This window comes from Aquarana catesbeiana, linkage group LG06, assembly GCF_042186555.1.
Source record: "Aquarana catesbeiana isolate 2022-GZ linkage group LG06, ASM4218655v1, whole genome shotgun sequence".
NCBI lineage: Eukaryota > Metazoa > Chordata > Amphibia > Anura > Ranidae > Aquarana > Aquarana catesbeiana.
Genome location: NC_133329.1, coordinates 399,057,358 through 399,074,924, shown reverse-complemented (window position 1 = coordinate 399,074,924; position 17,567 = coordinate 399,057,358). Strand labels below are relative to the sequence as shown.

At 46.1% G+C, this 17,567-nt stretch overlaps 1 protein-coding gene across 1 annotated transcript in view; it reads left to right on the top strand.

Annotated features, from left to right (window-relative positions):
* XRCC5 (X-ray repair cross complementing 5) overlaps positions 1 to 17,567 on the top strand; it is a 136,184-nt gene that overhangs the window by 101,366 nt on the left and 17,251 nt on the right. The window contains exons 15-16 of the mRNA XM_073634408.1: positions 8,232 to 8,316; positions 10,865 to 10,934. Coding sequence (XP_073490509.1) covers positions 8,232 to 8,316; positions 10,865 to 10,934 — 155 coding nt within the window. The remainder of the gene's footprint in view (positions 1 to 8,231; positions 8,317 to 10,864; positions 10,935 to 17,567) is intronic.

Here is a 17,567-nt window from a genome sequence, read left to right as displayed (position 1 = left end):
TTTAGTGTATGGGCCCGCAAGCCTCCATGGAGGATGGCGCCGTGGCATGACGTCCGAACGGAAGTGACGTCAATGCTTTTCACATTAACAGGGTGTGTAGCTTCATCTGTACGTATGTTTATTTACATTAAACTGCATACATATGTGTTTTTTTACATTAAGCTGTATACATATGTACTTATTTTCTTGGGACAACATACATATGTGCTTATTTGTCTGGGACTACATACATATGTGCTTATTTGCCTGGGACTACATGCATATGTGATTATTTGCCTAGGACTGCATACATATGTGCTTATTTGCCTAGGACTACATGCATATGTGCTTATTTGAGTGGAACTACATGCATATGTGCCTATTTGCCTGGGATTACATGCATATGTGCTTATTTGCCTGGGACTACATGCATATGTGTTTTTTTGCGTAGGATCTACATACTTGTGTGCTTGTTTGCCTGAGGGTACATACATATGTGCTTATTGGCCTTGAACTGCATACATAAATACAGGAATGGCAAGAATACTTGTATTCCTGCATGTTTGCATACCTAGGTACTGACATAACGGCATACCTGGGTACCTGCATACTTACATACCTAAGGGGTTGCATAGCGGTAAACCAACATTGTTTTAGGCCTGCATCCTTGGAGGACTGTATATTAGGTTGGCTAATATAGTTGCTGCATTATTTACCTGTTATACCAGTTAAATGGTTCCAGAAAAGAGAGGTGCACGCGCTCTCAGGTTCAGGGATCTGTCTGTGTCCACAAATCCCGATGGACAGTGGTGTCAGGTGCATCTGAGCCACTGTAGTGTTTGGCATTGCAGTGTTTCCTGACGCATTAACTATTCTTCAGACTGCAGCCGCATCACCTTTGATCGTGTCTGGTCTCGGTTGATCGAAGCCTAAGCAGGATCAAGCCTGGTTAGTATATGGATGGGAGACTGCCCGGGAATACCAGATGCTGTAAACCAGGGATATGCAATTAGCAGACCTCCAGCTGTTGCAAAACTACAAGTCCCATCATGCTTCTGCCTCTGGGTGTCATGCTTGTGGCTGTCAGAGTCTTGCTATGCTTCATGGGACTTGTAGTTCTGCAACAGCTGGAAGTCCGCTAATTGCATATCCCTGCTGTAAACTTTTCCCCACCTGGGTGAGGGAGGCATCTGAGGCAGCTGTGTTTTGGGAGTATCTCGGGCCAGAAGTCTTAGGGCAATCTCTGAGGTGGTTTGTTCCATCTTTAGCCGGCAGAAACCTGGTAGGTTAAAGTGTACCTCTTGGGATTGTCTGGGTCCGTCAGTCTTTTGCCTTGCATTTGCTCTTGGAGCAGAAGTTATAGGCTCATTATTGTGAGACAATTAAATGGTAGCAGTTCCAAAGCCAAATAGGGACATGAGGTCTATCTTAAGATTTCAAGCAGCTGAACATCCTTCTGTTTTCAGATAGGCTAGACTGTTCAGTGATGACCTCCCTGTAAGAGGTAGATTTTGGGCTTCACAATCATCTGTAATGCACGTCTTCATGTGGTGGTTTGTTTCCAGGCTCATCAAGGATTTCTGTATTTGCAGTGGAAAGCCTTTTTTTTTTTTTTTTTTTTTAAACTTTCCTTTGAGTTGGCCACAGCTCTGGAGGGTTCACAAAAGCGTCAAGCCCCAGTGCTGGTCTTGCTGAAGACACCTCAATACTCATTACCTCAATAATCTTTGCTCAGGAAGCAGTCAATTCCAGGGGTTCCTTCGATATATTTCTACAGGAGGAAGCTGTGTTTAGGTTAAATCATGTTCCCTACAACCAGTCCTACTCCAGGTCTTGGTAGAGGATCAATCTCTGTGTCTGGAACTTGAAGATTCAGGCATTGGATTGCTGGAAGGCTCTGTTTCCGGGGTGTTGCAGAGCAAAAATTGGTGGTTGATATTCTTGATTTTCAGGAATTTAGGGAATAATAACCACTGATGCCAGTCTCTCCAAGTTGATTTTAGGCTGGCTACAGTTCAGTGGGCTTGGTCTCCACCGGAGAGAATGCTGTCCATCAATGTCTTGGAATTTTTGGGCAGTACGCCTTGCTCTGGATTATGGGACAAACCAGTTGTAGGTTCAATCCGGAAATGCCTCTGCAGGCATATATATCAACCGCCAGGGCGGTACCAGAGGTCATGCGACTCAGGGAGGTGAACCACATACTGTCTGGGACAGTACAAGTGCTGTCTCTATCGCCAATACATATTCCAAGGATAGAATAGTGGCAGGGGGAACTCTGCAGGTGAATCTACTAGATTCCAAGTTCTGCAACAAGTTGGGACAGGTGTGTCCGGGACGAGAGTCCCACTGCCAATAAGGGTAGATGTACTGGTAACACCTTAGGGCAGTGTTTCTCAACTCCAGTCCTCAAGGCGCCCCAACAGGTCATGTTTTCAGGCTTACCATTATTTTGCACAGGTGATTTGATCAGTTTCACTGCCTTAGTAATTACCACAGCTGTTTCATCTGAAGGAAATCCTGAAAACATGACCTGTTGGGGCGCCTTGTGGACTGGAGTTGAGAAACACTGCCTTAGGGACCGGTTCTCCCTTATTTGACATTTTTCCTCTGTTTCGACTTCTGCTACATCTTTTGTGAAGAATCCTTGAGGTGGTTACGCTGATATTAGTGTTGGCCAAATTAGCCCAGGAGGGCTTGGCACACTGACATAGCGAGTCTTGCGGGGGTTGCTCCATTGAACACTCCCAGTCCAGTGGGACCTAATGGTTTAGAGTTCTGTATCTCGGCACTGTTGAGCCCCTGGAAGCCAGCTTTGGGGAACTTCAAATACAGGACTTGAAAATATTTCTTTGTATGGAGTGAAGCTAGGAAGTGGCACCCGCAGAAATATGTGAGTGGGAGATTTTCTTTTTCTTTCTCCAATCGGTAGAGGAAAGGAGATTGGCCTTAAGTACCGTTAAGGGTCAGAGTTCGTCTCTATCCATTCTTTTCCAGAGGCCGTTGTTTTTCACTCCTTGTTTCATACCTCATACAGCATGTAACTTGGACAGTCCCACCTGTCAGGCCATTCTTGTGTCCTTGGGAACTTGAATTTGATCTTGATTGACCTTGCAGAGGCCACTTTTTGAACCAATCGGGGAATGCTGTTGGTCCTTTTATCTCGAAAGGTGGCTTCTTTGGTGGCTATCACTTCACCTAGTGGAGTGTCAGAGTTGATGGCTCTTTCATGCAAGGAGCCGTTCTTGGTCTCACATAATAAGGGGATGTTGCGTCCTCATTCGCTTTTATTTCTAATTTGGTTTCTAGTTTTCACTTGAATAAGGGCAGTGTCTTGCCTTTTTATTTTTCTTCTAATCCACAGTCGGCAGGAGAAAGATCGCTACCTACTCTGAGGCCCCATTCACACTAGCGCGTTTTTTGATGCATTTTGCATTTTGCAGAAATGCACGGGAATTTTTTAACATGGGTTCCTATGGAACATGTTCACATCAATGCTTTTTTGTATCTCAGCGTTTTTGGAAAGGGTTGGGGACTTTTTTTCATGCAAAAAGCAGCGTTTTGCATGTAATGGTTTTCAATGGACAAGCATCAAAAACGCAAGTGCTGCGTTTTTGCAGCGTTTTTGATGCGTTTTTGGTGCGTTTTTGCCGTTTTTTTTTTTTTTTTTGTGTAATTTTTTTTTCAGACTGTAAAAAAAAATGAAAAAAAAAAAAAAAAACGCAAAACGCAAATCGCGGCAAAAACGCGGCAAAAACGCGGCTCAAAAACGTGGCAAGCATGAAAAAAAATCCTCCAAAAACGCTCAAAAGCAACATGCATAGGTGTGAATCGAGCCTAAAGGTAGTTCATATGTTCGGGGTCTACTTGAGTTGTCGGCACAGGAATCCTGGTTTGTGCTGCCAAAAAAGCCCAGGAAGGGCAGGCGGCATCCAGGTAGAATATTTAACAGTGGATCTGCCAGTTTATCAATGATGCCTATGTTTTAAATAGCAAAAAAACATTTTTTCTGGGGAGAGATTTTCTACCATGCGTGGGGGAGTATCTTGGGCCATCCGTCATCGGGTGTGAGTGGCCCAGGGGTGCAAGACCACAATTGAGTCTTTGGTTTATACATCTACAGGATTTTTACCAGGTGAATGTCAGTAACGTAGAAGATTCTGCCTTTGGCCTCAGCGTATTACACATAGCAGAGTAGGTACCTTCTCTGGTGGCAGTTTCTATGATGGTGTCTCCCTCCCCTCAAGGATATTGCTTTGGGACGTCACAAGTAGTTATTAATATAATAACCTGTTCTGTGTCCTGTGATGTACGATAAAGAAAATAGGATTTTTTTCCTACAACTTACCTGTAAAATCCTTTTCTTGGAGTACATCACAGGACACAGAGGTCCCTCCCCTCTTTTGGGAATTTAGTGCTTGCTACAAAACTGATGTGCTTCCTGTGTTGGAGGGGTTATATAGGGGAGGACTTCCTGTTTTGATTGATCTACCAGTGTCCATTCACCTATAGGTGGCGTATAACCCAAGTAGTTATTAAAGTGGGTTTCCACCCAAAAAAACAAAAATACCTGAAAAATTGTAAAAAAACAAAAAAACATTTAAATATTTATTTATTTATTTTTTTACTTACCTCTAAATGCCTGTTGCTAGGTGGTCCCTTGTAGTCTGCCTCTTCCTTTGCCTGGGCTGGTGACATCACTTCCCCCCAGGCACAGGAAGGGCTCGGCTCTGCTCCCTCCCTCCTGTCAATCATCTGGGACCCATTACAGGTCCCAGGTGATTGAGCGGCCAATCACGGCGCGCGGCGCCGCCCGCGCATGCGCAGTGGGTGACAGGCTGTGAAGCCACAGCCCGGCGCCCACAGTTGAAATGCCGACGAGCGGAGGGGGGGGACGAGCGGGGCTTCGATCCCCCGCATCGCTGGACCCAGGGACAGGTAAGTGTCCAATTAAAAGTCAGCAGCTGCAGTATTTGTAGCTGCTGACTTTTAATTTTTTTTTTTTTTTTTAATGGAGCCCCTGGGTGGAACTCCTCTTTAATATAATGGGGGCGGCACAGTGGTGCAGTGGTTAGCACTTTCGCCTAGCCGTAAGAAGGGTCGCTGGTTCGAATCCCAACCATGACACTACCTGCCTGGAGTTTGCATGTTCTCCCTGTGCCTGCGTGGGTTTCCTCCGGGTACTCCGGTTTCCTCCCACAATCCAAAGACATGCTGGAAGGTTAATTGGATCCTGTCTAAATTGTCCCTAGTATGTATGAATGTAAGTTAGGGACCTTAGATCGTAAGCTCCTTGAGGTTAGGGACTGATGTGAATGTACAGTGTATATGTAAAGCGCTGCGTAAATTGACGGCGCTATATAAGTACCTGAAATAAATAAAAAATATAATAACCGGCTCTGTGTCCTGTGATGTACTCCAAGAAAAGGATTTTACAGGTAAGCTGTAGAAAAAATCCTATTTTTCAATTCCCTTTTTCTTTTCTCCGTTTCATCTATCTGTTTCCTCTGCAGTTTCTTCCTTCATCCTCTTTTTTTTCTTTTACTCTCAAGTCCCTTAATATCATGTCACACTTTTATTCCTGATGCTGGCGGCAGCTCACCGGTGACAGGATCACTTTTCAAGGCAGAGATATGCTTAGCTGCTTTGATGGTGTTGCTCTCTCCTGGCTGGATGAATGAGGCGTCACTTCTTTGCCGGTGAGTGACATTCTGCAGCATTTCTGTCAGCGAGGGGGAGAACTTCACTCATTCAACCAGCAAGGGAGCGACACAGTAAAAAGCAGGTGAGTACTTTCTCCTCTTTGTGCAATCCTTCCACTGGAGAGTCTTCACCAATGACAGGATTGCTGTTGGTCTTTGCTTCTTGCTTTCCTGTCCCTTTTCCTCCCCGCCTTAAAGCGGAGTTCCAGTCCCCCAAACATTTTTTTTTAAAGACTGCTCTGTAACTGTCTGAACCTGTCATATTTTTTGCGCTTTTACTTTCTTTAAAAATACTTACTGATCTCGGAAGCAAGCAGGTTCCATTTTAGTTGTGGGCATCTGAAGCCCTCTCTTGTTAATTTCCTGGATTTCTGTGCAGCTGTCTACCCATCATGCACCACCAACACCAAATCTCGCACATGCTCAGTAATGCCTCTATATAATCTATATATATATATATATATATATATATATATATATATATATATATATATATATATATATATATAATAAAATATGTATATATTTGATATAGTGGTAATGTGTAGCCCACACTGAGACCGTATAATATTGAGCAGGCTTGTAATGTAACTGTGTGCAGGGAGAGAGAGGAGCTGTCAGAATTCGGTGATGTCGGAGGTGGGCGGGACCGAGCAGCGATCGAACACCATCCAATAGGATCGGGTCAGGGCGGGCCGCTACGTGTATGCGGCTCCGCCCCCTTTCTTAAGAAGCCCAATAATTGGCTGGTGTTCGATAGTTGCTCGGTCCCGCCCACCCCCGACATCACCGATTAATTCTGACAGCTGCTCTCTCTCCCTGCATATGCAAGATTTCGGCAGTAGGCGATTTGCAAGGAGTCATTGGATACATGACGCCGCTATCCCAGGAACACTTGCAAATCACCTAGTGACGCAATCGCCTAGGCGATCGCAAGGAGGATGTAATGTATAAATAGAAAAAAAGGGTATTTAACAGCAAAAAAAAAAAAAAAAATTAAAAATGGCCATTGTGAAAACTATGAGTGGTGGAACTCCGCTTTAAAATGTTTCTAAAGTTAAAAGATTGATTTTTTTTTTTTTTTTTACCTTTAAAGTGTTCGTTAATCCAAAACAAAATTAATATCCTGGTCTTGTGCTGTGTAATCTGCCCTCCTCTAAACTGTAAAAAAAAAAAAAAAAAACTTTGAATCTGCCACTTCCTGTATGCACTCTCTGAACAGACCACGAAAATCAGGGCTGCTCTGCCCTGATCACTGTGGTCAAAGTGCGTCCCTCCGTCATACGCTGCCCTGCTCTGCTCTCCTCTCTCCCCCCTCTCAAAAAAACCTACAATTGTCACTGCCAGCCTCTCTATTAGAGGCTGGCATACCACACTGTGTGAAGCATTTTTAAAATTGAGCAGTGTACTGTCTTCAGGCCGGTCACGTGACTCGCGGCCGCTTTACAGCTACGAGACAGGGCTTCTGCGGGTGGAGCCGAGCGGCCACGTGATCTCCCCGGCCGACGTCAGAGGGAGATCACGTCTCCTCCCGCAGAAGCAATCCATCGGAACTGGAGAGCGGCCGCGAGTCACGTGACTGGCCTGAAGACAGCTGAAAATCTGTATTTACACTGCTTGTTTTTAAAAATGCTTTACACAGTGTGCTATGCCAGGCTCTAATAGAGGGTCTGACATTGACTTAGACAAATTGGTTCACAAACCCTTTAAAACATTCTCTGCATTAAGAGAAAAAAACTTTTCATAGCTGCTCCCACAGCTCCCCCCCCCCCCCTTTAAACACTTACCTGAGTCCATTCTCGATCCAGTGCTGCGCCCTTCTGCTGCAGCTCTTCTCTTTCCTAGTCTTCCTGGTCTCACTGGAGCTCTTCTCTTTCCTCCTCTTCCTGGTCTCACTGGAGGTTCTGACGGTTATGGGCGCTATTGGCTCCTGCTGCTCTCAATCAAAACCAGTGAGGAGAGAGCACGTCTGCCCCATAGCAATCTGCTTGCTATGGGGGCAGACACAGAAGAGGAGGAGTGGAAAGCACCAGCGGGGGACCCCAGAAGAGGAGGTTCAAGGCTACTCTATGCCAAACCATTACACAGAGCAGGTAGGTATAACATTTTTTTTTTTTTTAATGCTTGGGTATAGTAAAAACAATTAGAAAAAAAATGAGTATCTTTTGGTGGTATTAAATAACCACAATCTGTCTAAAAATAAAACGATATAAGACTCATTTGGATACATTGTTGCATAATTTGGTGATTGTCAGCCAAACTATCACAGGGCTGAAAACGTAAAAATTGCCCGGTAATGAAGAGTATTACAGGCTGGTACTTAAGCTTCTTATGAATTTGTACAGTACATACAGCAGGTAGGTTACCTTGCGCATAAATTCTGGATTGGCTTTTGGTGTTTTTCAGTACGGGGGCTGTTACCCGTAGCAGGCGGTCAAAGTTAATTTTTTTTACTTCTAGTTTGCTGTGAGCTACTGCAATTTATAATACTATACTGAATAAGGTCCAAACATTGATATATTCAGGTATATGATTCATTCTTTATTACAGAAACCAGGAACCCGATGCCAAGAGACTCAAAGGTGAAGATGAGGATTTTAGCATCTCTCACCTGGCTGATGGCAATGTCACTTCAGTAAGGAGAAATTGTTTCTTAATCATGTTTTATTATTGCTGGCGCATCTTGCAGTCACATTCTTATATTGACAGATTGTGGCCAAGGCTATGGGCCCTATGTGTTCACCAACAGGTCAAATTTGAACTTCCTCGCCTCTTAAACTTTGAGTGTAGTTGGTTCATGTTGGCAGTGAACTCCAGTTGTTTGCCAGAACATGTCAAAGAAAATCTGTAAAAAAAAAAAAAAAAAAACATAAATTCTCCTCTCACTTGGGGCTGGGGGGAAAATTGATTTAAATCTTGAATCGAGTTGAGAGGTCAAATTGATTCAAAATTTAAGCAAATCGTTTTTTTGTTTTTTTTTCACCGCGCCGGTCCTGAGGAGCTGCGGGCAGGAGTTTTTAGGTGAGGCCGCGGCTTCGGCCTAGTCCGCGAGGCCGGACACCGCGGACTAGGCCGAAGCCGCGGCCTTGCCTAAAAACTCTTGCCCCAGCTCCTCAGGACCGGCTCGGTGTCCTTAAAAAAAAAAATCCATTCAAATCGTGAATAGAGTTTTTTTTTTTTTTAAGAAAATCGCAGATTTTTTTTTTTTTTTTTTTAAATCTCCCAGCCCTACTCTCACTCCCATTGGCTTTCAGCTGCTGCAGGAAGAGCCATACAGGGGATTAATTCCAGGAATTGCCCCCTCGCTACCCCCCCCCCCCGCCACACCAATCACTCTTCATGTGCACCATACGTTTCCCCCTGCTGCCCAGGCCCCCCCCGTGTGCCCACCACTGCAGTGCTGCCGGCTTCCCTCCTCTCCATCACCCTGGTTATCAATTACTGAAATCTTGTTGAAAGCTGGATTACTCTCCTCTCCTCGCTGGCTTTCAGATTCTGCAGGGAGAGCCATACAGGGGATCAGTTCTAGTAATTTCCCCCCTGCCACACCGATAAGCCTCCCTGTGCACCATATGTCCCCCCCCCCACTGCCCGTGCCGTGCCCCCCCACCACCACCACCACCACGCACAGTGCTTGCAGCTTCCCTCCTGTCCTTCCTGCCGGCAGCTGACATGCACACAATAGGATCCTTCAACAAGGAGATTAAGGGAAAGGTCCGATAAATATTAGACATGTGCATTAGTTTTCGTCCGAATTTCGGGGATTTTTGCGTTAGTTTTAACAAACGATAACGAACGTGCAGAATCCGAAAGATCCGACATAAAAAATGCTTTATTTTCGTTTCGTTGCGACAACAGTTCGATATAGATAGAAGATTCGACATGACGGTGACAGTAGCGATCTGTGTCTATCGAACCTGCGGTTGGATGTGCCTAACCTTAGCTCTATTAGTCCAAGATTATTCGACATAGAAAAGATTCGACATTATAGAGACATGAAGATTCGAAGAAGCAGAGAAAAACATACGAACGCCGGGAGCGGACATTTATGGTCAGATGCTCCACCCATAGGCTATAGAAGAATTCTAATGTTGGTTGACTAGTAATAATAATTAATAAATATAATTATTACTAGTCAGAAACGAAATATTTCAGTGTGCACATGTCTAGTAAATAGGTCATATTTACCAGCTCCTTCCTGTCCTGTATGAACACTATGAGCGATCGGCACCAATCAATCACTGTGTTCATAACTGAAGCAATTGGGGGTCCCATGGTTTCTAACAGCAGCCCTGTATATACTATGGACTTCCTTCCTAATATGCTAGTTGCTTAGTTGTCACTGCCCAGGAATAAGTACCCCGGTAAGACTACATTCACAACTGCGAATGAGCCCAACACACAATTAGATGAGAGAACCCCAGCGGGAGTTACCGGTGATTAGCCACAGGAGGCAGCCCTATTGAAAATAATCGGAGCCTGCTGATTCCTACAGCTAATCGCGGCTGCTTGCATGTAATCGCTCATGGAGCGACCACCTGGGAGTGATTAGCCCTGGATGCAGACAGTCTGCCCGCAAGGCTGATTACTTGCAGGTGATTGCTGCATGAGCGATTATAAGCGTGAGGCCACGATTGGCTGCAGCAGACGGCGGCCTCCTGTTGCTTTCAATAAAGGAGCCTTCTGCAGCTTATTTTCTCAGCCCTGCAAAGCTGCACTAAAGCTGTCCAAAACTTTGTGAGACTCTGAATGTTAAGCCGGCTATACATGGATCAAAATTTGAATGGTTCAGCAGGGACCAGACGAATTTGGATCCATGTTTGGGCAGGGCGCTTGTAAAAAAAAATTGATCTATCGTAAAATGTATAGCGGGCAGTGCTGATCAGTGTATTCTGATGGTGGGGATGTCTCCCTACTTTTAGAATGGAATACTCAGTGGGAGTGATTCCCCCATGCACAGTATGGATGGCGGAACCGTGACTTTTTTTTTTGTTTTTTTTCGTTCAGCCCACGGGTTGAAGTGGCCGCAGTACCAACGTTTTCAGCAAGGGATGAGCTTTTCTGTAGAAGGGATCCGAGCGGCTCTACAGCCACCCAATCACTACCACAGGGCGTAGAATTGCTGGTGAAAATAATGACTGAAGACATTTTATTTGTGATAATCCGATGTCCCCTTCTTTTAGGTGGGCAGTGTGAATCCGGTGGAAGACTTTCAGGCTTTGGTCAGGCAGAAAAACATGAACTTCCAGGACGGTGAGTTACTTCTATGTAAGGCTTGGTTCACACTTCTGCGTGTGGCTGTAGGCGAATCGCAGTAATTCCCCCACCAGTGAAAACGCGCTGCTCTGCATGTAAAATCGCAGTGTTTACGGGAGCCGCAGGAAAATCACATGGTGAAAAAGATCATGCGATTTCCCTGCAGCCATATTTTTTAAAAGATGCATGCACCTTTTTTTTTTTTTTTTTTTTTTTGCGTAAACGCTGGCACAGATCCCCATTCATTTGAATGCAAACATGGCCCGCACGAAACGCAGAAGTTAAGTAACAAAAGTTTGGGAAAAATTTGATTTATCCCATTTTATTCTTATGGTTTTTTTTTTATATTGATTTTTATTAATATTTTATGGCAATTTGATTTTTAATTGTTTTTTAAACGGTTTTGCCCATTTACGAGAAATTTAATTGTATTGTTTACAGTATCCTTATGAACTTCTATTTTCTCTCTTAATTTTGCATAGAATCACCTAAAGCAGGGATATGCAATTAGCGGACCTCCAGCTGTTGCAAAACTACAAGTCCCATCATGCCTCTGCCTCTGGGTGTCATGCTTGTGGCTGTCAGAGTCTTGCTTTGCCTCATGGGACTTGTAGTTCTGCAACAGCTGGAGGTCCCCGCTAATTGCATATCCCTGACCTAGAGCAATGACGAGTTAACGGCATCAGTTCCGCCCCTCTGCTCTGCCCATTTTCCTGCCCCCTCTCTCTGGTATTTAAACAATTGGGTTGTCCTGTTCCCATGACTTTGAAAAAGCGCTTGCGCGCGAAATACGTCGTCACACCAACCCTCCGTACTGCGCTTCACACTGGTTTCCGAGGACATCCGAGGTCTTCCGACTTCTGGCCACCATCTCCTGATCAGGGTGTTTTGTCATGTGTATGATCCCTCCCCAGGCTTTTCCCAGCTTCTAGCTCTCTGTTCCATCCCACATCCCTGTCACAACCAACCGTTAGCTGTGGATCCATCCAGGGAGAGTGACCTACCAGTGCCGACGGTCCGCGGTTTTCCCCTCCCCAGCCATCTGCATGTCAGCCTGTACAGTGAGCCGCCTTGTGGGGAGCGGTTCGGCACTTTGACCACAGCCGCGATCACCGACTTCCTCCTTCAGCACGCCATCCAGACCACGCCGGCCAGCAGGTCTACCGTTTAGGTCAGGACTCCTCAGTGCAGAGGGACTATTGGCGCCCCCCAAAGCTACACTGTTTCATCGTTGGATACCATAATATCCTCATTGCTCCGGGAACCTCCAGTGACACCGTAGGTTCATTTAATTGAATCTTACCCTCTTTTCATCTACATTACATGTATGAGGATTCTTTGTTTTACGATGGCTATTCATTAAACTTGTTTTGGTTCATCAACATCATTTGACAGGAATATTTTGCCTAACCCATTGCCTGTCATCCATGGTTTCTGCCAGTGTTATGTTCACCTAATGTTACCCACTGAGTGCTGACATTGTTTTTTTTTTTTTTCCCGAAACGCAGAAGTGTGAACCTAGGGTAAAGGATAAATGCAGCTTTGAGCAATTTTCCTTTAACCGCTTGCGGCCCGTATAACTTATACCGCAGCAAGGTGGCATTGCTGCGCCCGATCACATACCTAGTATGTGATCTGACACTTCCAGGTCTGGGGCGTGCACGTGCATCGCTAGCGACCCGCTCTCGCAGCACTCGCTGATCCTTCAGCACAGAGGCAGAATGGTGCTCTGCCTATGTAAACAAGGCAGATCGCCGTTCTGTCAGTAGGGAAGGCATGGATCTTGTGTTCCTGCAAAGTAGAGACAGGGATCCATTCCTTCTCCTAGTAAAAGCACCTCCCACACAGTAGTACACAAACTCACTGGCTAGGCACACAGTTAATCCTTTTGATCGCCGCTGATGTTTAACCCCTTCCCAGCCAGTGTCATTAGTACAGTGATAGTGCACTGATCCCCAAAAAGTGTCAATTAGTGTCCGACTTCAATATCGCAGTCCTGCTATAAGACGCTGATCACCACCATTACTAGTAAAAAAAAAAAAAATAACTACAACTTCGCGCGACCACGCAATTGTTAGTTAAAGTAACGCAGTGCCGTATCGCAAAAAATGGCCTGGTCATGAAGAGGGGTAAATCTTCCGGAGGTCAAGGCCTGTCAGTGCCTCCCTACTTGGACAAACCTCCCTCTATGATCCAGTGATCTTCGCTCTGCGTCTGCAGCTTTGCCTAGGACCATACAGCTTTTCCAGCAAAATCATCCCCACTGGGAAAACGCTCGCTTAGTTTAGAGAACGAGGCAAAGCTTTAGTACATTTTATTCATCCAGTCCAGCAAGCATGACCACAGATTCACCTTATCGACTAATCTACATGAACGTACAAAGACTTGCTGCTACATGCAGTTCCCCAAACACTGCGGACCTTCGGTTTGTCTCTATTGCAGAGGTCTGGCAGCAAATAAAGGTAGAACATTGTTTATTTGTGATGATAAACAATTGATGTTTCTCTGAGGATCCTCTGCTGCTGTATGCAGCAGCAACTGGACGAGCCCCCTGCCTCCGAAAATATAAAATATGGCCGCCCAGACGTTTTATCTTTATTCCATCAATGCCGGCAGGGGCTGGATGAGAGATGGATGTATGGTGGAGCTTGGCCGGGCTGAGGGTGTCATTCCTGAGATGTATGGTGATTACACAAGGTGAATGAGGCGACTTCAGACTTTCCCAGCCTGATATACTGTGTCTGTTCTTGGTTTTCACTGTGTATTGATAGCCTGGTGTGTGTGCTTTACTACTCAGTGCTGGGGTGAGATAAGATAGGCAGCCATGGGGAATTGCCCCAGGCTTTCTGCCTGTGTGTACAAACTTTGGTCCATCCACACAAACAAGGTGGATGGAGGAATCCCCTCATGTCCGCCGGGACATTGAAATCTGACAGTGGCACCCCAGAAAAACGTTTCAACTTGTCAGTTGGACGGAAGTCTATCATTTGGGACTTTATGCCAAGAAGAATGGGCAGCTTTGAGTCAAGCAGGGTTAACCACACTATAGATTTATCGATCAGTGTATGGCCAGCTTAAGGCTTCACTCATGGTTGCATCACACCCAGTGCTACAGAATATGGGGGTAAGGTAAGTATAAATCTAATTCACAGGTACAATTTACACATATTATTAGATCTCGTTCACATAGGTGTACTATAGCTGCGGTCACCAACCTTTCAGACCCCGCGGACCACTAACATGAGTTTTACATGCCATATACACACAATGCTCCAGCTCTCTGCCCCTCCTCCCCTGGATCACACTGCTGCCTTATACACACAATGCTCCAACTCCTTGCTCCCCCTGGATAACACTGCTGCCTTATACACATAATGCTCCGGCTCTCTGCCCCCTCCCCCCTGGATCACACTGCTGCCTTATACACACAATGCTCCGGCTCTCTGCCCACTCCCGCTGGATCACACTGCTGCCTTTTACACACAATGCTCCGTCTCTCTTCCCCCCTCCCCCTGGATCGCACTGCTGCCTTTTACACACAATGCTCCGGCTCTCCTCCCCCCTCCCCCTGGATCGCACTGCTGCCTTATACACACAATGCTACCACTCTCAGCCCCCCTCTCCCTGGATTGAACTGCTGCCTTACACACACAATGCTCTGGCTCTCTGACCCCCTTCCGCTGGGCCGCACTGCTGCCTTATACACACAGTGCTACCACTCTCAGCCCCCCTCCCCCTGGATTGCACTGCTGCCTTATACACACAATGCTCTGGCTCTCTGCCCCCCCCCCCAATCACACTGCTGCCTTATACACACAATGCTCTGGCTCTCTGCCCCCCCCCCCCCCCCCCGATCACACTGCTGCCTTATACACATAATACACCGGCTCTCTGCCCCCTCCGCCTGGATCACACTGCTGCCTTATACACACAGTGCTCTGGCTCTCTTCCCCCCTCCCCCTAGATCACACTGCTGCCTTATACACACAGTGCTCCGGCTCTTTGCCCCCTCCCCCCTGGATCACGCTGTTGCCTTATACACACAATGCTCTGGCTCTCTGCTGCCCCCCCCCCCCAGATCACACTGCAGCCTTATACACAATGCTCTGGCTCTCTGCCTCCCTCCCCCTGGATCACACTGCTGCCTTATACACACAATTCTTTGGCTCTCTGCCCTCCCCCTGGATCACACTGTTGCCTTATACACACAATGCTCTGGCTCTCTGCCCCTTCCTCCTGGATAACACTACTGCCTTATACACACAATGCTCCAGCTCTCTGCCCCCCCCCCCCCCGAATCACACTGCTATCTTATGCACACAGTGCTCCGGCTCTCTGCCCCCTCCCCCTGGATAATACTGCTGTCTTATACATACAATGCTCCAGCTCTCTACCCCCTTCCCCTGGATCACACTGCTATCTTATGCACACAATGTTCTGGCTCTCTGCCCCCCTACCCCTGCATCACACTGCTGCCTTACACAGGCTCATCATTGGATCTCCCCTCCTTATCCAAGCCATGTGCTTGAGCTCTGTGCTCCCTCCCACAGTCTGATCATTGAAAGTCCCCACATTCTTCACCTCATACTCTCTGCACTACTCCAGATGTCTCCCTCTGAGTTCCCAGGAGCCGGAACTACGGCATCGGTTATCAATGTGCGCTGACAGTGTTGAATGTCCGTGCACATTGATAACAACACTGGAAACAACATTGGGCGGTGTACATCCGCCACAATGTTGATTTTCAGCAGAACCCCTGGAGACCACCAACTTTTTTCTGGTTGGTGACCACCGTACTATAGTGTACGCCCGTGTGAGGCTGTGTGTACCGAACTAAATATTACAGTGCACACATGCAAAAAATGACAATTAACTCCTGCAAGGCTATTTAAAACACCTGAACATTTTCAAAAAATATGGGGATTTGGTCACACCATATTGCTACATGGTGCTTAAAGGGGTTATAAACCCTTGTGTATTTTCACCTTAATGCATCCTATGCATTAAGGTGAAAAAACAGCTGGCAGTCACCTAGCCCCCCCCCCCTGCTTTACTTACCTGAGCCCCTTTATCTCTAGGCGGGGACGCGTTGTCCCTCTCTCCACGGGGTCCCGGCTCTTGATTGGATAGATTGATAGCAGCACAGCCATTGGCTCCTGTTGCTGTCAATCAAATCCAATGATGCCGAGGGCCGGGCTGAGTCAGGCATTAGTGTCTGTGGACGCAAATGCTGGACTCAGGAGCGCTCCCTCAAGGTAACCCGCTGGGAGGGCTCTTCTTCTAGGGGGTTATCTGATGCGGGAGGAGCCGATAGAGTCCCTGGGGGACCCCAAAAGACGAGGTTTGGGGCCACTCTGTGCAAAACGAGCTGCACAGTGGAGGTAAGTATATGTTTGTTATTTTAACAAAATAAAAAATGATCCTTTACAATCACTTTCAGCCCACTTACTGCGACAAAGTACCCCATTATTAGTGGGTCCTACGCTATCCATAGAATGGAAGATCCTGCTTCTCTGAACCATGGGAGAAATACACTCCTGTATATGGGAGAACTAAAGGACTCCACATATAACACAGGTGGACACTAATGAACAGGCAATGGTTCAGCCATAAAACAGAATAAAATATGGATAGCGTAGAACCCAATAATAATGGGGTACTTTGTCGCAGTAAGTGGGCTTAAGCACCATATAGCAATATGGTGTGACCAAATCCCCATATTTGGAAAATGTTCAGGTGTTTTAAATATCCTTGCTGGAGTTAAATGTCATTTCTTGCATGTGTGCACTGTAATATCTTGTTCTGTTTTATGGTCTTATGGCTGCACCTTCTTTAAAGGGGTTGTTTTTTTTCACCTTTATGCTTACTGCCCCCAACACCCCCCCACCCCCCATTTACTTACCTGAGCCCTCGAAAGTTCCGCGTTGAGAACGCGCTGGATTTCGGCCCGGTCTTCTCAGGTCTTCATTGGATAGATTAATAGCAGCACAGCCATTGGCTCGCGCTTCACGCTGCTGTCAATCAAATCCAATAATCCGGGGGGCGGGGCTGAGTCCTGCACTCGGCGGCTATGGACGCCGAATGCAGGACTCTGGAGCGCTTCTCCCAGGGGGGTTATCTGAGACGGGGAGGAGCTAGGAGAGCTGCCAGGGGACCCCAGAAAACGCCATTCGGGGCCACTCTGTGCAAAACAAGCTGCACAGTGGAGGTAAGTATGACATGTTTGTTATTTTAAAACAATAAAAATCGAACCTTTAGTGTCACTTTAATGCAAAAAATAATAAAAGAGTATGGGACTTTAAATGAGGCAGGTTCAAACACAAATTTGAGAGTAAAAATAAATATTTTTAATGTACACGAGTATCAAGTTGCGTAACGTTATATATAACAAAAAATTGCTCAGTGCATATGCAGACATCTTGGGAAGTAAATTGCATACATATAAACAGAGTGTAAAACATAATTGCCATAACAAGGGGACAATAATACATATTTCATGAGTATAACTTGTAATATACAGTAAAATTCATAAAAATCTTGGTGGAAATGTGAGGGGTTATATCCTCAAAAACTCGACGCGTTTCGTCGGTAAGCCGACTCATCAGGAGCGGATATTGAATATCTGTAAAT